Genomic DNA, 20,083 nt, shown 5'->3' with positions numbered 1-20,083 from the left:
TTACAATATTCTCCCTGTACACCAAGTCAGAACCGCAGGATAAATAAAGGGGGCATATAAGCAGACAATGAAAACTCATACAATATTCAAAGATTTACATTTCTCTAAAACAGGCTATAGGCTAAATGTGCACCTCAAAGTCAGAACAGTAGGCTAAGCAAATTATTATATACATATCTCGCAGGCATATTACATAATTTATGCAGCAGCATACAAGACATTTTTGGACTCACCTTTTTGTGCTGTGCTCACTTGAACAGGAAGGTGGTGAGGCGGGCCTACTTGTGGGCTCTAGAAAGAGGCCCGAAATCCCGTCTGGAATTCAGAGTTGGATCACCGTTCAAAATTATTTGACGTATTTTCCCAGTTGGAGCTAGTTTTATCCGAGTTCCCAGTTGTATTGAACTCACTGAAGTCTGAGATTTCCCAGATCCGAGTTTCCAGTTCTTTTGAATGCGGCAGAAGTCATGCTGGACTGACAGCATGGCCAATGTATTCAAATGTTTCTGGCCCATGGCGTTACTCCCTTTTTCGTGATATGCAATTGGTAGTTACGATCTTGTCTCATCGCTGCAATTCCTCTATGGCACAGGTGTCAAACTCATTCCACGGGGGGCCGAGTGTCTGCGGGTTTTCGCTCCTCCCTTGTACTTGATTGATGAATTAACATCACTAATTAGTTAGGAACTCCCCACACCTGGTTGTCTAGGGCTTTATTGAAAGGAAAAACCAAAAACCTGCAGACACTAGGCCCTCCGTGGAATGAGTTTGACACCCCTGCTCTATGGACTCAGCGAAGGTCAAGAACCAAGCTGCCACACTGCTTCTTGACACACTGCTCGCTTAACCCGGAATCCAGCTGTACCAATGTGTCGGAGGAAACACTGTCAAACTGACGACTGAAGTCGACCGACCAGTCCTTCACAAGAAGTTGCTAGAGCGTGATGAGACAAGGACATCCCAGCGGGCCAAACCCTCCCCTAACCCGGACAACGCTGGGCCAATTGTGCGCCGTACCATGCGTCTCCCCGTCACGACCGGCTGTGACACAGCCTGGTATCAAACCCGGGATGCAGTGGCTCCTTTGCACTCTTTGTTGAATTTGCGATTTCCAACTTGTTGTGTAATGTTTATGTTCAATGGCCGGTGGCACCGATACGTTCTATCTATAATTTATCTTTATATGACAAGGATTGAAAAGGATTTGCCAGTAGATTGCCGACTTGATGCATGATGATGACTGCTTGTCTAGCTTGCTAGCTAAGATTTTGAAAGTATGATATGACATGATCAGTCCAATCAAAGCTAAGGTAGATATAATGTGATTTGATGTCATTTTATCTGTGTCCAATGACCTTGAGCCTTCTTGGATGGGCACTTCTAATGTAAGTCTATATTTTGAACAGCATTTTGAACAGATATGCAATGGTTCATTGGACCAGTCTAAAACTTTGCACATACACTGATGACACCTAGTGGCCAACATCTAAATTGTGCCTGGGCTGGAATAATACATTATGGCCTTTCTCTTGCATTTCAAAGATGATGGTACAAAAAAAATAACGCATGTTTTTTTCTTAGTATTATCTTTTACCAGATCTAATGTGTTATATTCTCCTACATTAATTTCACATTTGCACAAACGTCAATGTGTTTCCTTTCAAATGGTATCAAGAATATGCATATCCTTGCTTCAGGTCCTGAGCTACAGGCAGTTAGATTTGGGTATTTAATTTTAGGCAAAAATTTAAAAAAAGGTTCTGCTCCTTAAGAGGATTTTAACTGGTGTACTAGCTTAAAAAAATGAGACAGTAAAACGATCTTTGTTAATTGATTTCAATAATATATTGTTAGTTTTTTCAGTACATGTATGTTCAAGTCACTTTGAACTATTGTGATTTTAAATCAGAAAAACGTCCTGTAACGTTCAAGTAAAATAAACATATACCGGACTTTTATTTTGAAATGTAGCCGTATGATCAGCAACGTCTGCTCTGTGGTAAACTGAGCATGTTGCCATAAAAGACGAGTGAACAACAAAGGTAGGTCCGTGTGTACTGTCCCTCATTTTTTTGTAACGTGTGTAACAGTATTTCATGTTCGCGGTGTCCAGATTTCTAAATGTTTGTTTTTTACACGGCAAAGCCATTAAAAACCACGCCAAGTTGCTAGCTAGCCAAACGATTGCTTAACGTTAGCTAACTTTCAAGGTGAGTTCGAGGCTTCTGGCAGTCAGACAGATGTTCCCTTCCCCCATCTGCAGTTAGCTAACCAGACAATGACTATTAGATGGATATTGTTAGGAAACACAACTTAGTTGTAACGTTAGTTAGCAAACGTTAACTTAGTTAGCTAAGTTATTTGTCCGCGGAACTAACGTTAGCTATCATTTTGGTTTAGTTAAGTAACGTTACTAACGTCGTTAGCCATCTCCAAACATAGCTAGCTAGTTAGGCCGCATTAGCCGTATATTCACGTGTGGTACGTTACCTTGGTACACGTTCGTTGAGTAATAATGGCTAGTTAACTAAATGTTAAGTTGGCTAGTTTGTTGACAACGCAGTTAGCTATGTTATTGTGTATTGTCACTGGGCTAAATTATCATGGTTCTTGTTGTTTCAGACTTCCCAAAATGTCAGATTCAGACTCCGGTCCAGAGTTTTTGGACTGCGACATCAGACACGGGGCGAAACTTGTGAGTAACAAGGATGGTTGACTGTAATTTTAAATAGTGAATTAAGTTAGGACCGGTGAGTTAACTAGATCCATTTGAAAATGGACTAATGTAATAAATGTGGCAGTACGTCATTATTAACCTCATGTTCTTCCTCAGATCTATGACAAAGACAGTCCCTTTGTAGCCCTGCAACCTCCAGGTAAGTAGAAGAACACTAGCTAGTTCCTTACACAAATAGCTAGCACTGACTCACACTAATTGTGGTTGGAAATGGGTATTGGGAGTGGACAGGTGTGACCCAGATCCTCCATCAGAGAATACAAACATATCTATTCAAGGTGGAGGTTGAAGATTACATGGAAAAAATAACATACATTTTCACTTGTATCACACTGTGTTTAATGTTGCAGATGTTATATATGATCGATGGAATAAAATCCCTGTCATTTTGAAAAAGAAGGCGGCCCAGTTAATGAAATTGTATGCCTTTTGGTACCACATTCTGCTGCGTCAAGAGAATCACAACACCACACGCTGGGCTGTGCAAGTGGGCTTCCTAGACTCAAAGTAAGAAAAATGACTTGCAAATGAATTAACTCCCCTGTCTCACATTTGTCATTCCTTAGTAGTGTTAATGTACATGTTTTTTTCTTTTCACTTTCTCTAGTGTCAGCAATGACTTGAGTCTGAAGAGACTGCACAAGATAGAAATATTAGAAGCTATCCTCAGGGCGATGGAAAAAGGATGTGTAAGTTCCTTGTTACAATAAATGGAACCATACAGGAATTGCAGTGTTGAACCTGAAGGCTCATGTTACTTGTTTTCTCTTCCAGTTATTAGAAGATCAAACAAGGCATATGATCTGGATAAGCAATAAATTTAACTTGGTAAGTGTAATGCATGCCTATGGTGCACTGAAGATGCAAATATGCTGCATCATCACTGCTTTCTCTTGCTCATATCTTACCAAATAGAGCAACATAGTTCCATATTAGAAAAAAGAAACCATCTGACTATCCACTCAGCACAGTAATTATTCATAAGAATACAAGAATGTTCTCTTAATGCCTAGAAAATGGGGCAAATTTCTACTTACTGTTTGTGAGGTAGCCAAAGAGTGGGGTGCCAATAATCATTGTTTTAACAACTTAACAATTTATTTACGCACTGCTGGTACATAGCCAAGCGAAGGACACCGAAACGTCCTGTTCGGTGCTCTTAAATTTGAATTATTGATTACATTATAAGACCAGCTCGACCTAATTTGTCACATGGAATATCTAGCAACCCAGTGCGCATGAACTTCCCGCCGATTGGTGTATTGTCTTATGGTTGCCGTGGAGTTGCCTAGGCAGAGAGCTCTGTAAATATTGTACATAATTATCATTTACATTTTTGGTCTTGACTCACTGCAGAATTGGGGTAAAGGGTGTATATATATATATATATATATATATAAAAAATTGGCTCATTGTTAGCAAGCTAGATGGCTGTTTGGATTCAAATAATGTAGCCCTGGCTTTGTTTCATCTGTCGGGAGGAATTACAGTAAGTACTGCATGCTGTCCAGAGATGGGAGAAGAGGCTCAGGAACTGTTCTTAACCACAGCCAAGTTGTGGTGGCTATTCATGTGCTTTTCAGCAGCTGTGGCATCACCCAGGTGGGTGCTACATGTTTGGCAATTGAGGACCAGTACCTATGGAGGAACTGACTGTCGGAGAAGCGGATGTGGTACACTGAAGTGATCCGGGCCTGTTTGTCAGACTTTCTCTCTGGCTGTACCATCGATGCCCCCCTATGCTGAAGCTACACTGCCTTTCCAATACAAACTGCCTCAACCCCCACCCTTTAAACATCCCCATTTTGGCTTCAGATTAATCTCTCATCTGTACCATCTCTATTTTTTTGCTTAGAGAATTTTCTGCAATAATCAGTGCTATATAAGTTGTTATGATGGTGAAGGCTAGAGGTGTTTTGTTGACTGGTACCTCTCTGTGGCCAGCATGTGCCGGAGGTCCTAGACGACGCGATACGCTGGCTGGAGCGGACAGGAGAGCCCCGCATCAAGCTGCGGGTTCAGGAGCTGGGCCCCAGAGGGAACTGCTTTGCTGCCCTGCAGCGCATCTTCACTGAGTGTAAGAACCACTTTCGGGCAGCGTGTCCTCCATTGGTGTTAATATGGTGGTCTGATATACTGTCTGTAAGCCTCATACCGATGTGTTTTTACAGCCTTCTCACACTAGCTCTTAACCTACTGTTTAGGGCTTAGTGGTAGGTAGCTTGTGGAGGCTGAAAGGTGAAACATGGTAGATAGGCGGTGATAGCCAAACTTTATCAGCGGGGGCTTTGTTTAAGCCAGCATTTCTGGAGACCGCCCAAACCTAATGACACAACCTTAAAATTTGTGAATCGCTTTTTTTGTATTTTTTATATTACATTCATTACATATAATTAATCAAAATTAAGAACCAATAAATGCCTTAAAGATTATTTCGGGAAACATTTGCATATTTTCCTATACAACCTCTAAACTGTTGTGTCCCCCCCCCCCCCCCCCCCCCATATTTAAACTTTATTTGTCACATGCGCCGAATACAACAAGTGTAGACCTTACTCTACACTTGTATTCGGCGCATGTGGCGAAGTTTGCTTTGATCTCTAGTCTTAACTGTTTTGTCCCCCCCCAATACAATTTGTATTTTATTTGGTGACCACCCCACCCCCTGCAATTCCCGTGTGATGCCGACTTTGAATATTACTGGGCTATAGGCTAGAATACCACGGTGCAATTAAATATGACATTGTTTATCCTACTCTGGCAACTTGGTTAGCAGTGAATGGGTCCCAATACAAACATGACCTTCTCTCATCAGATGCCCACTATACACAGGCCATGGGAGTCGACAGGAAAAAAATGATGCGAGAGCTTGCACAGGACCCCGGCCAATGGTCTATTGAGGTAAGCACCTGTAATTTATAATGTTGTCATCCTTGAAGGACTCAATGCCCTCGCCTTACTTTATGTAAAAATGGTGATGATTTGGAAAGTAAATGTATTACAATCATTTCGTTCCGATCAGCAAAACAAAGTTCTGAACCAGTTCGAACCAAAAAGTACTCTTTATTGTTTTACCTGTAAAATACCTTTTTATTTAGCTAATTAAATTACCCAATCAATGTGGATAGAGCAGGCAAACTAGTTTACATTTGATGGACAGACAAGTGTAGCCTATGGTGTAAAATTTGACACATTTTGCAGGTGGGTAGAAAGAGGGTTGAGGAGGCTTGAAGCACTGGGCGTCTTACGACATGCATTATCTGAATTAGGTCCACATAATTATACCTAGGAGGAGTGGCTTCTGTGGTGGAACTTTGCATTTCCTTTTGCGTTAACTAGCTAACAATCTTGTGTGTGTGCAGAGCGGCACCAGAATTTAAAATGCATCTTACATTTTGTAGTTAATAAATCCAATGTGATAACTAGGCCTAAAGTATTCTTAACTAGCATTGACAAAGTTAAGCTAATCTTCTGTAGCTAATTAAAAATACCTATGTTCTGAATCAAGCTTGTAACATCAAGACAGTAGTCTATTCTTTGGGAGGGGCAGGTAGCCTAAACATGCAACGGTTTTCATATTACAGGTAGATACTAGAGAAAGTTTTCTGGGGAACAGTGGGCTTTGCATAGGCACTTAAGTTTTGTGGGACTAAAAAGATTCCTAGAACATAAAATCACTTTATTAACCGGTTCCCATGCTCCTAAAATAACGGTTATTTATTAACCGGTTCCCATGCTCCTAAAATAACGGTTATTTTCCGGACCATTATTTATCACTTTCTTTCTGTTCCTTCAATGTTATTTTCCAGTTTTCTGTTCTATTCCCTAAACCGGTTCCAACCCCTGATAATGTTTCAGATGTATAGCAGATAATGTTTTTTTTAATTAACTAAGTTGATCGATAGGTTAGATAACCTTTCTAGGACCCACGTTCCGCTAGCGGAACCCCTCCACAACATTCCGCTGAAAAGGTAGTGTGGGAAATTCACTAATATTTTTTAGAAATATGTAACTTTCACACATTAACAAGTCCAATACAGCAAATGAAAGATAAACATCTTGTTAATCTACCCATCGTGTCCGATTTAAAAATAAAAAATGCTTTACAGCGAAAACACAACATGATTATGTTAGATCACTGCCAAGTCCAAAAAACACAGCCATTTTCACAGCCAAAGATGAGTCACAAAAAGCAGAAATGGAGATAAAATTATTCACTAACCTTTGATCTTCATCAGATGACACTCATAGGACATCATGTTACACAATACATGTATGTTTTGTTCGATAATGTGCATATTTATATCCAAAAATCTCAGTTTATATTGGCGCCATGTTCAGAAATGCCTCCAAAATATCCGGAGAAATTGCAGAGAACCACATCAAATAACAAACTCATCATAAACTTTGATGAAAGATACATGTTTTACATAGTTATTTAGTTAGTTTAGTTATTTAATTCTAACTAAATATTCAATAACGTTCCAACCGGAGAATTCCTTTGTGTCTGTAGAAATAATGGAACGCAAGTCGATATCATTTGGAATGCGTGTGACCAGGACCTGGCTCTCTGCCAGACCAATGACTCAAACAGCCCCCATCCGGCTCAACATCACAGTAGAAGCTTCATTCAACGTTCTACAGACTGTTGACATCTAGTGGAAGGCATAGGAAGTGCAAACAGATCCATATCCCACGGGGATTTCAATAGGCGATGAGTTGCAAATCGACCAGCCTCAGAATTCTCACTTCCTGTTTTTTTTTTTTTTTGCCTGCCTTATGAGTTCTGTTATACTCAGACATCATTCAAACAGTTTTAGAAACTTCAGAGTGTTTTCTATCCAATAGTAATAATACTACGCATATATTAGCATCTGGGACAGAGTAGGAGGCAGTTCACTTTGGGCACGCTATTCATCCAAAGTGAAAATGCTGCCCCCTATCCCTAAAAAGTTAATTAATTCTGACATGTGTTTTCTATTAGGATTTTGTAAATTTTTTCCCCTTCCTTTCCTCAGAGAAGTGAAGAGATGAAGACTAGAGGAAATGATCAGTTTCAGAAAAAGAAATATGATGCAGCAGTCAAGTGTTACTCAAAAGCCATCAAATATCAGTAAGTGGTGGTTTTAACATCGGATTTACGTACTATTGGAATGTTGGAGGACAATATAACATACGCCTGTGATTGCATCAAGTCAGGCTGTTTCCCATGTACTCTGATTATCTGTGCATTACCGCTTCCCAATGTGTTATTGTCACGGTACCTTTTGATTACATGTTTTATTCAAGTGACTAACACCCTGCTGAACATGTTCATTTATGGCACCATAAATGTCTCTGAAGTGTAAATGCTACTTTGACCAACTCTATCACGACTCACTTTCCCATTTGGTCTGTCAAAATGGACCAGAATGGTGTACTTAACTACTCATAAATAATATATTTTTTTGTATGTCAAGGAATTCTTGTTTGATAACATAATCCTATCTATTTTTCAGCCCTGAAAACCACATTATCTATGGGAACCGAGCACTTTGTTATATCCGTTGTGAAAAATATTTGTAAGTCCTTCAAACTATAAACATATGATCAACAAACCTGTTTGTGTAGGACACTTACACAGACCCATTAAACATGTTTAATGATCAAGGCATCATTTGTTGTTACAGAAAAGCTGTTGGGGATGGAAAACGAGCCACTTTAATACAACCAGAGTGGGCAAAGGTAAGCAATTCTACCACAGCCACATCTGAATTTCCATTGCGATTGCCCTCGGCTTAAAGGGATATTTCGGGATTTATGTCGTTCCCCAGGGTCAGATGAACTTGTGGATACCATTCCAGTCATTGTGCTAATGCTAGTTAGGAATTCTGCTAAAGCTAGTTGGGAACGTCAAATGCAAAGACAAATGATATCCACAAGTTCATCTGACCCTGGGGAAGTAGATAAAGGGCTTTGATGCCAAAATCCTGAACTATCCCTTTAAGCAAGATTTATCAAAAATATCTCAAGATCAAACGCACTGATGGTGGTGAAATGAATACATTTTAGTCAGCTCTTTGTTCTGGCTGACCAGCAAGCTAGTTCTATTGATCTGAAATCAACATGTTTTTTTTCAGTGTGAGGCATGAAATGCTCAACATTCTACAGAAAGGATAGGTTGTGTGATTGGAATGTTAACGCCCAAAGTACTGTCATTCCTAAAATGTCTGTATGCTGTGAATGATGGTATCTTCCCTTCCTCTGTGGTCTGTGTATGGCAGGGTCACTACCGGTACTGTGAGGCGCTGTTCCTACTGGGGGAACACAAGCAGGCGATAGAGGCCAACGAGTGGGGCCAGACCCTGTGCAAGGCTGACCCAGAGGGCATGAAGGACCTGCTGCAGCAACATGCCAAGTTGAACATAGAGATGGAGGAGAGCAAGTGCCACCGGGCAGAGGAACGTAAAGGTAACGGGGAAATTTGCCCACAGAACATCGTATTTAAACCAACTGATCATGTAGGAAAACATCATTACTAGGATTAATTTGGGGATGATTGTAAGACTTGGCTTGTGGTTACCAAGATTAATTTGGCGCCTTGTAAACTCCTAGCGATTTACTAGGTGTTAAAAGCCCTCCCAACAAGAGCTTGTCCCATTTGCAAATCATTCTTCATGAGATGCACCACCATAGATTTTTTGCATATGCAATAGCAGGAAGTGGGGGTGGCTAATCGTAACTCTACCCAGAGGGTACCTCCATATGAAGTTGGGGGAAGATATGGAAAAGAAACATCTTTGTTTACAGTGGGTTCGGAAAGTATTCAGACACCTTGACTTTTTCCCAGATTTTGTTATGTTACAGCCTTATTCTAAAATGGATTAAATTGTTTTCCCTCAATCTTAACACAATACCCCATAATGATAAAGAAAAATCAGGTTTTTAGGAATGTTTGCAAATGTATTAAAAAACATATGTATTCAGACTAGGGATTCTCCGCTATATCGGTTAACATATCAGAATCGGACGATATCTAAAAATGCCAACATCGGTATCGGCCGATGTCTAGTGTAATGCCCGACGTGCATACCTATATAACGAAGGTACATGACATAACGACGCCATGTAAAATTTTGCGCTATATGTGCAACACAGCATCTAAACTAGCCCACAATGTCTGCTGTGTTGGTCAAGCAGTCATTTGAAAGAGTAACAATTTCAGTGAGACAACTCGATGGTGAAATCCATTATAGGCAAGATAATAGAAATCATTGCCCTTGACAATCAACCGTTCTGTCCTGGGTGTTGATGGCTTTCGCCGACTGGTCGAGCACCGGTTAACACTAACAAGTGCACTATTTTTCTGATGTTGCCCTACCAGAGTTGCACAGTAATAGCTTCACGACATGCATACTATGGAATGCCGTTAGTTCTTTGCGTGTCAAAAAAGATACAGTAGCACAGTCAAAGCTGTACAAAAGTCAGCTAACACCGGCCATGAACGATGTTTACAATACTGTGTTGGTAATAACGCATCATTTGTTCGCCCGCAACTTCTGGGGTAGCTAGCTTTAGGTTGGTACCTAGGTTGCACCAATACAACAGCCTGAAAACAATGATCAGTAGAACCTGCAGTCATTTTCATTATTCTTAGCAATGATTTAGGAATCCTTGTAAGTATTGTTCTTCTATTGAAATTTAACTTCAGTTCATGAAATTGAGTAGCTGGCTAGCTACTTAACCTTGTTCCCCAAAGCTAACGTTATAAGCAGCCAGCTAGCTTAATCTGGCTAGTGAGGCTCGATCGGACCGGGTTATGTGTTAAACTGGCCACAATAAGGATTAGGCACAATAGTCGAATTTGCGGTTTGCCTCCAAAATAAAAGTATGTCATTGACAGTGGTGCAAATTAATACAACTAGAATTATGCCATACTTTTAATGAAGGCTAACCGCAAAGTCCACTATTGTGGCTAATCCTTATTGTGGCTAGCATCACATAAATGGATCCGACCACCATTAACTTAATATGGCTGCAATCCCGCTACCGGGATCGATATGACAGCAGCCAGATAAAGTGCAGGGCGCCAAATTCAAAAAGCAGAAATCTCATAATTAAAATTCCACAGACATACATGTCTTATACCATTTTAAAGGCATTGTTAATCCCACCAAGTGTCCGATTTCAAATATGCTTTTCAGCGAAAGCACTACAAACGATTGTTAGGTCACCATCAAACCACAATAAGCACAGCCATTTTTCCAGCGAAAGATAGCAGTCAGAAAAAGCACAAATATATCTAAAATTAATCACTAACCTTTGCTCTTCATCAGATGACACTCATAGGACTTCATGTTACACAATACATGCATGTTTTGTTTGATAAAGTTCATATTTATAACAAAAAATCTGAGTTTACATTGGCGCGTTATATTCACTAGTTCCAAAAACATCCAGTGATAGTGTATAGCCACATCGTTTCAACAGAAATACTCATCATAAATGTAGATGGTAATACAAGTTATACACATGGAATTATAGATATACCTCTCCTTAATGCAACCGCTGTGTCAGATTTCAAAAACTTTACGGAAAAAGTAAACCATGCAATAATCTGAGACGGCGCTCAGAACATTAGTAAAATTAGCCGCCATGTTGGACTCAACAGAAAGCAGAAAATACATGATAAATGTTTCCTTACCTTTGATATTCATCAGAATGCATTCCCAGGAATCCCAGGTCCACAATAAATGCTTGATTTGTTCAATAATGTCCGTTATTTATGTCCAATTAGCTACTTTGGTTAGCGCGTTTGGTAAACAATTCCAAAGTCACAAAGCGCGTCCACTATAACGCAACGAAATGTCCAAAAGTTCCATAAGTCAGTAGAAACATGTCAAACGATGTATTGAATCAATCTTAAGAATGTTGTTAACCTAATTGGGCTGCAGGGGCAGTATTGAGTAGCCGGATAAAAGGTGCCCATTTCAAACGGCCTCGTACTCAATTCTTGCTCGTACAATATGCATATTATTATTACTATTGGATAGAAAACACTCTAGTTTCTAAAACCATTTGAATTATATCTGTGAGTAAAACAGAACTCCTTTTGCAGCAAACTTCCTGACAGGAAGTGGAAAATCTGAAATCGATGCTCTCTTCTAGGGCCTGCCTATTAAAGTCCTTGATATTTATTCGTTTAGATGCACTTCATACGTCTTCCACTAGATGTCGACAAGCAGTGAGAGAAGAAATGGAGTGTGTAACTTGATCTTGGCTCGAATAAATGCTCTTTGACGTGTCACCAATGACGTGTCACCAGTTTCCTGTTTTCTGGAGAGCGCGTCAAGGGACCTGGATTTGCCTTCTGATAAGCTGTCGTTATGGACGACTAATATCTCCGGCTTTGATTTTATTTGATACATGTGACCATATCATCGTAAAGTATGTTTTTTCAATATAGTTTAATCAGATTATTGAAATTTTTTCGGGAGTTTTGCCGTGTTCCGTTCTCTGACTTGACGATGGAGAGATTCGCGCCACTTGGCAAGTGTGCTTGCTAAATCGAGAGGGAAAAAGGCCGTTCTAAATCCAAACAACGATTGTTCCCGACAAAGGACCCCTTGTACAACATTCTGATGAAAGATCAGCAAAAGTAGGACCCATTTTATGATGCTATTTCATATATCTGTCGAACATGTTGTGCTAGTCGTTTGCGCCCAGCTTTTGGGTACTCTCTCGCTATACCTAAGCTGGATGTCGTAATGAAGTTATTTTTAGAATTCTAACACGGCGATTGCATTACGAACTAGTGTATCTATCATTTCCTATACAACATGTATTTTTTAGTTATGTTTATGAATAGTTATTTGGTCAGAATGTGTGTCAGAAAAATATCCGGACGTTGTGGGAAAAAGATGCTACGTTAGCACAATGTATAACCACTGATTTCAGCTCTAAATATGCACATTTTCGAACAAAACATAAGTGTATGTATAACCTGATGTTATAGGACTGTCATCTGATGAAGCTTATCAAGGTTAGTCAAAAATTATATATCTTTTGCTGGTTTGTTACGATCGCTAACTTTTGCTACTGGGGAATGGCTTGTGTTTCTGGCTATTGTGGTAAGCTAATATAACGCTATATTGTGTTTTCGCTGTAAAACACTTAAGAAATCGGAAATATTGGCTGGAATCACAAGATGCCTGTCTTTCATTTGCTGTACACTATGTATTTTTCAGAAATGTTTTATGACGAGTATTTAGGTATTTGACGTTGGTGTCTGTAATTATTCTGGCTGCTTTCGGTGCAATTTCTGATTGTAGCTGTAATGTAAACTATGATTTATACCTGAAATATGCACATTTTTCGAACAAAACATAGATTTATTGAATAACATGTTATGACTGTCATCTGATGAAGTTGTTTGTTGGTTAGTTTGGTTGGTTCTTGGTTAGTTAGGTTGGCTTTGTGCATGCTACCTGTGCTGTGAAAAATGTCTGTCCTTTTTTGAATTTGGTGGTGAGCTAACATAAATATACGTGCTGTTTTCGCTGTAAAACATTTAAAAAATCGGACATGTTGGCTGGATTCACAAGATGTGTACCTTTCATTTGCTGTATTGGACTTGTTAATGTGTGAAAGTTAAATATTTCTAAAAAATATATTTTGAATTTCGCGCCCTGCACTTGAAGTGGCTGTTGTCATATTGTGGCCGGCCTCGGGCTTGCAGCCAGAAGTTTAATAATGGAGGCCGCTGTGTTCTTGGACCTTCAATGCTGTGAAATGTTTTGGTACCCTTCCCCAGATCAGTGCCTCAACACATTGCTTTCCTTACTACTTTTTTTTAGCTGTGAGTTAGGTTTATATTAACCACTTTATTTTAGACTGATCATGTAGAGCATATGTTTAAATTAGTTAACTTCTACTTGGTCACAATCCCGGATCCAGGAGCACCCCCATCAGTAAAAAAGCTGACTAGCATAGCCTAGCATAGCGTCACAAGTAAATACTAGCATCTAAATATCATTAAATCACAAGTCCAAGACACCAGATGAAAGATACACATCTTGTGAATCCAGCCATCATTTCTGATTTTTAAAATGTTTTACAGGGAAGACACTATGTATTTCTATTAGCTAACCACGATAGCAAAAGACACAACTTTTTTTCCCCCACCATTGTTTTCCTACATAGGTAGCTATCACAATTTCGACCAAATAAAGATATAAATAGTCACTAACCAAGAAACAACTTCATCAGATGACAGTCTGATAACATATTTATTGTATAGCATATGTTTTGTTAGAAAAATTTGCATATTTCAGGTATAAATCATAGTTTTACATTGCAGCCACCATCATAACTCTCACCAAAGCAACTAGAATAACTACAGAGACCAACGTGAATTACCTAAATACTCATCATAAAACATTTATGAAAAATACACAGCGTACAGCAAATGAAAGACAAAGATCTTGTGAATCCAGACAATATTTCAGATTTTTTAAGTGTTTTACAGCGAAAACACAGTATAGCATTATATTAGCTTACTACAATAGCCAACCACACAACAGCATTGATTCAAGCCAACAATAGCGATAACGAATAAACCAGCAGAAGATATTGATTTTTTCACTAACCTTCTCAAACTTCTTCAGATGACAGTCCTATAACATCATATTACACAATACATATAGAGTTTGTTCGAAAATGTGCATATTTAGCGGCACAAATCGTGGTTATACAATGAGAATAGTAGCCAAGCTGCCAACAAAATGTCGGGAGAAATCTTGGGAGAGGCACCTAATCTAAACATTAACTAATCATAAACTTGACTAAAAAATACAGGTTGGACAGCAAATGAAAGATACATTAGTTCTTAATGCAACCGCTGTGTTAGATTTTTTAAATTAACGTTACTACGACATACAGCGTGCGTTAAAGCGAGACCGCACCGAAATTAATGGCAGAACAGTAGTTTTAAATTTTTCAACAGAACAATGAATTAACATCATAAATACTTCTTACTTTTTGATGAGCTCCCATCAGAATCTTGGGCAAGTTGTCCTTTGTCCAGAGGAATCGTTGCTCGGTTGTAGATTGTCACCTTCAACTTTGGAATTAGCAGTAAACATTAGCCATGTGGCGAAGACGTGTCCAACTCACTATAACGCAGCACTAAGAAATATCCGAAAATCGCAATATACTGATATAAACTGATATAACTCGGTTTAAAATAACTACATTATGATGTCTTTAACACCTATATCGAATAAAATCAGCCGGATATATTTAAGGCCTATAACGGGAGCTTTCCAGAACGCAATCCTGAGGTCTGTCTTGCGTCATGGCGAATGTTGAAAAGACTGGACCCCACGTTCTCAGACCCTTTATATGGCCTCAGATCTGCCTAGCAACTCCATTCCAATTCTCACTATTTGCTGACATCTAGGGGAAGGCGTACGCAGTGCATCTCGACCAATAGAAGACATGCAAATTAATAAACTGACCTCAGAACAGCCTGCCTGATTTCAGATTTCTCACTTCCTCACAGGAAAATTGCTCCAACTTGAGTTCTGTTTTACTCACAGATATAATTCAAACGGTTTTAGAAACTAGAGTGTTTTCTATCCAATAGTAATAATAATATGCATATTGTACGAGCAAGAATTGAGTACGAGGCTGTTTAATTTGGGAACGAAATTTTTACAAAGTGAAAACAGCATCTCCTATTGAGAAAAGGTTAAAATCTGCGTTTCCCCCTAGCAGGGATTTCTTTTTTTGTTGCATGTTTAAGTGCAACGCAAAGTGTCACCGTATTGGGCTCTCGCCAGTTTGCATCCCTGCTTATTCCTCAAAAGCAGTTTTTTGTCAATTGTCCTAAGTTTATTGCTTGTTGGAGGTAGTCTGGTTTTGCTAGATCATTGTCTGTATGTATTATCTTTGATTTGATGTTTGTTTTCATGTTTACTAACTATTCATTTCTAGCTGGAAGATCAAATAAAACTGCAGCTAAGAAAGTTTCAAGTAAAAGGTATGTACAGTATTACACAAGTGTTTACGAACCAACGGCAATCATGCATTTGTTGATCATTTTGAAGTTGTTAACCTGGTTTTACTGTTATCTACAGGACAGATAGTAACACCAGAGCAGACACTACAGAGTCACAACAGACTGCTAAACCCACCAGTAAGGTTGAGCCTTCCGCTAAAAACACTACTCCTGAGAACAAGGTCAGTTACTCAGACCTGAGCCTCAACTTTCAGTACCCTAATCTATGAATTGCATTCAGGATGACACATTTTGTCCACAACAGTCCTTGTAGAGTACAAACAGGATTTAATCCATGAGTAGTTTCAACTACAGCAACTGGTGATTGCTTTGTGTTGTGCACTGATCAATGAGCTGCTGGATAAGCTATAACGTTGACGTCATCTCATGGACATTAATGTTTCTAAAGACCAGTTTGTGAGTAATACTGTTAGGCATGTTATGCAGACCAAATGCACTGAAGAAATATAAACAGAACATGTGTAACTGTTGGTTTCATAAGTTGAAATAAGAGGCCAGAAATGTCCATACGCCTTATTTCTCTCAAATTTTGTTCACAAATGTTTAAATCCCTGTGAGGGTTTCAAGATAATCCATCCATAAGAAGTTGATTAAACAGCATGGTCATTACACAGCTGTACCTTGTGCTCGGGACAAAAGGCCACTCTAAAATGTGCAGTTTTGTCACACAACACAATGCCGCAGATGTCTCAATCTTTTGAGGGAGAGTACAATTGGTATGCTGACTGCAGGAATGTCCACCAGAGCTGTCATTGTTTTAGGAAATTTGTCATAATGGCCTCAACCGCAGACCACGTGTAACCACGCCAGCCCAGGACCTCTACATCCGGCTGCGTCACCTGCAGCATGGCCTGAGACCAGCCACCCGGACAGCTGATGAAACTGTAGAAATTCTTTGGTTGTGCAAACCCAGAAACGGTTATAAACCGTCTCAGGGAAGCTTATCTGCGTGCTCGTCATCCTCACCAGGGTCTTGACCTGACTGCAGTAATGCGCGTCATAAGACTTCAGTGGGCAAATTCTCACCTTCGATGCCAACTGGCACACTAGAGAAGTGTGCTCTTCACAGATGAATCCCAGTTTCAACTGTACCGGGCAGATGGTGTCGTGTGGGTGAGCCGTATCCTAATGTCAAAGTTGTGAAGAGTGCCCCATGGTGGGGTTATGGTATTGGCAGGCATAAGCTATGAACACAATTGTGTTTTATCGATGTCAAATTGAATGTAGAGAGACAGTGACGAAATCCTGAGGCCCATTGTTTCTGTATGATAATGCACAGCTCCATGTCGCACAGCTCTGGACACAATTCCTGGAAGTGGAAAATGTCTCAGTTCTTTCATGGCCTGCATACCCACCAGACATGCAGTGCATTTGGGAAGTATTCAGATGCCTTACCTTTTTCCACAATTTGTTAGGTTACATATTTCCTCAATATACACACAATACCCCATAATGACAAAGCAAAATCAGGTTTTTAGATGTTTTTGCAAATTTATAAAAAATAAACTGAAATATAAAATGTACATAGTATTAAGACCCTTTACGCAGTACTTTGAAGCAGAGATTACAGCCTCGAGTCTTGGGTATGACTCTATAAGCTTGGCACGCCTGTATTTGGGGAGTTTCTCCCGTTCTTTTCTGCTGATCCTCTCAAGCTCTCCGGTTGGATGGGTAGCGTCGCTGTACAGCTATTTTCAGGTCTCTCCAGAGATGTTTGGACTCTGGCTGGGCCACTCAAGGACTTTCAGGGACTTGTTCGAAATCCACTCCTCCCTTGTCTCGGCTGTGTGCTTAGGGTTGTTGGCCTGTTGGAAGGTGAACCTTCGCCCTGGTCTGAGAACCTACTCCAGAGCGCTCAGGAATTCAAGGATCTCTGTGCTTTGCTCCATTCATCGTTCCCTCAGTCCTGACTAGTCTCTCAGTTGCTGCCACTGAAAAACATCCCACAGCATAATGCTGCCACCACCATGCTTCACCTTACGGATGGTGCCAGGTTTCATCCAGATATGATGCTTGCCATTCAGGCCAAAGAGTTCAATCTTGGTTTCATCAGTCCAGAGCATCTTGTTACTCATGGTCAGAGTCCTTTAGTTGCCTGTTGGCAAACTCCAAGCGGGCTGTCGTGCGTTTTTACTGAGGAGTGGCTCGTCTGGCCAGTCTACCATAAAGGCCTGATTTTAGTGGAGTGGTGCAGAGATGGTTGTCCTTCTGGAAGGTTCTCCATCTCCACAGAGGAGCTCTCCTTGATCATCTGGGTGGGTTCTTGGTCACCTCCCTGACCAAGGCCCTTCCCCCGATTGCTCAACTGTGTTCTTGGGGACCTTCAATGCTGCAGACTTATTTTTTTGTACCCTTTCCCAGATATGTTTATCGACACAATCATGTCTCGGAGCTCTACAGACAATTCCTTCGACCTCATGGCTTGGTTTTTACTCTGACATGCATTGTCAACTGTGGGACCTTATATAGACAGCTGTGTGCCTTTCCAAATCATGTCCAATCAATTGAATTTTCCACAGCTGGACTCTAATCACGTTTTAGAAACACCTCCAAGGATGATCAATGGAAACATGATGCGCCTGAGCTCAATTTCGTGTCTCATAGCAAAGGGTCTGAGTAATTATGTAAATACAGTATTTTATTTTTAAACCTATTTTTGCTTTGTTATGGGGGTGTGTAGAGAAATTCTAATTTAATACATTTTAGAATATGGCTGTAACGTGACTGTAAAGAGGTCTGAATACTTTCCGATTGCACGGTCACCCATTGAGCATGTTTGGGATGCTCTGGATTGCCATGTTCCAGTTCCCGCCAATATCCAGCATTTTCGCACAGCTATTGAAGAGGAGTAGGACAACATTCCACAGGTCAAAATCTACAGCCTGATCAACTCTATGCAAAAGATGTTGTGCTGCATTAGGCAAATGGTGGCTACCAGATACTGACTGGTTTCCTGATCCATGCCTTTACCTTTTTTAAGCTATCTGTGACACTGATCTCATACCAGTATTCCCATTCAAATGAAATCCATTATATTAGGGTCTACTGATTTTATTTATTATTATTTTTTTCTTCTTCAATTGGCAGATTATATATGAACTAACTCTAACGGAAATTGTTGCATCTTGCATTTAAAAAAAAAAAATCAGTGTTCATCATCCCTAATGGTTTATTTCTGGTGTTTTTCATGTCACCGAACACAGGGCTTGGAAGTCAAGGTGGAAAGCCAGACACAACCAGGTAGGATGTTTTTGGCTACTATTTCTGTTTTGCTAGAAATTAAGTCTTCTGTTTGGGTTGATATGCACTGAACAAATATAAACTCGACGTTATGTGCTGGTTTCATAAGTTGAAAAAGATCCCAGAAATGTTCTGTATGCACAAATTATTATTTCTCAATTTGTGCTCATTTTGTTTTAATGCCTGTCAGTGAGCATTTTATCCTTTGTCAGGATAATCCATACACCTGAAAGGTGTGGCATATCAAGAAGCTGATTAAATATGATCATTACACAGGTGTCTGGGCACAAAGTGGGGGGGTGGGTGTTCTGAGGTGTACTTCTGTCTGTAATATTGCCATTTTGTGGGGGGAAATCATTGATTGGCTAGGCCTGGCTCCCCAGTTGGTGGGGCTCAGCCTACCCATGGCTGCTCCCCTGCCCAGTCATGTGAAATCCATAGATTAGGTGCCTAATGAGTTTCTTTCAGTTGACTGATTTCCTTATATGAACTGTAACTCAGCAAAGTGTTTGAAATTGTTGAGTTTATTTTTGTTCAGTATAAATAGAAGCAAATATAGTTTGGCTTTTTTAGTTGTGTTAAATACAATGCAGATTTTTTGTTTCCACGAGATGCTTTTGATTAAATAAACTCAACAAAAGTCAGCTGCTTATCATAACCGTTTGATGTTTTGACTTCCTTGAGCTGTCTCTTTAAGAACACACGCTGCTACTTTCTTTGCCAAGTTGCTGTTTTTTCACTGGGAGCATCATGTTTTCGTCTCCGAGTGTTCAGAAGCTAACCCTTTTCTCCTTGGTGAAAGGTGCAGGAAGAGCACATTCGGTGGATAATACCAAGGTTCCTAAAGAGATGAAAGTGTGAGTTTTATGTTCGATTTGGCTTCCGGGTTTGTAATACATTAGGCTTACCTCAATGCCAGACCAAAAGACCAGGTCTGCTGTTGAGTGGGGAAGAACGATTTTTAAAGCAGTATATTGACCCCAAACGGGCATTACTAGTGTGGTAAAGTTGATGCGAATGAACAGTAGGGTGTTGCACCTTAACTT

General features: G+C 40.0%; 1 protein-coding gene across 3 annotated transcripts in view; it reads left to right on the top strand.

The window, feature by feature from the left end:
• The first annotated feature begins 1,952 nt into the window (after nt 1–1,952).
• Nucleotides 1,953–20,083, top strand: part of ttc3 (tetratricopeptide repeat domain 3) — a 35,285-nt gene continuing 17,154 nt past the window's right edge. For 2 of the 3 annotated variants that reach the window (XM_038976497.1, XM_038976481.1), the window contains exons 1-16: nt 1,953–2,042; nt 2,623–2,695; nt 2,834–2,876; nt 3,088–3,244; nt 3,345–3,426; nt 3,512–3,565; nt 4,682–4,814; nt 5,553–5,638; nt 7,756–7,850; nt 8,236–8,298; nt 8,407–8,461; nt 9,001–9,187; nt 15,713–15,758; nt 15,856–15,958; nt 19,001–19,037; nt 19,840–19,894. In XM_038976497.1, coding sequence (XP_038832425.1) covers nt 2,633–2,695; nt 2,834–2,876; nt 3,088–3,244; nt 3,345–3,426; nt 3,512–3,565; nt 4,682–4,814; nt 5,553–5,638; nt 7,756–7,850; nt 8,236–8,298; nt 8,407–8,461; nt 9,001–9,187; nt 15,713–15,758; nt 15,856–15,958; nt 19,001–19,037; nt 19,840–19,894 — 1,259 coding nt within the window. In that variant the 5' untranslated portion in view covers nt 1,953–2,042; nt 2,623–2,632. Of the gene's footprint in view, nt 2,043–2,271; nt 2,482–2,622; nt 2,696–2,833; nt 2,877–3,087; nt 3,245–3,344; nt 3,427–3,511; nt 3,566–4,681; nt 4,815–5,552; nt 5,639–7,755; nt 7,851–8,235; nt 8,299–8,406; nt 8,462–9,000; nt 9,188–15,712; nt 15,759–15,855; nt 15,959–19,000; nt 19,038–19,839; nt 19,895–20,083 lie in introns of those variants that run through there. The other variant, XM_038976489.1, reaches the window with a different exon arrangement.

Source organism: Salvelinus namaycush, chromosome 3, assembly GCF_016432855.1.
Source record: "Salvelinus namaycush isolate Seneca chromosome 3, SaNama_1.0, whole genome shotgun sequence".
Classification (NCBI taxonomy): domain Eukaryota; kingdom Metazoa; phylum Chordata; class Actinopteri; order Salmoniformes; family Salmonidae; genus Salvelinus; species Salvelinus namaycush.
The sequence above is the reverse complement of the archived record's forward strand: the minus strand, read 5'-3'. Positions and strand labels throughout refer to the sequence as shown.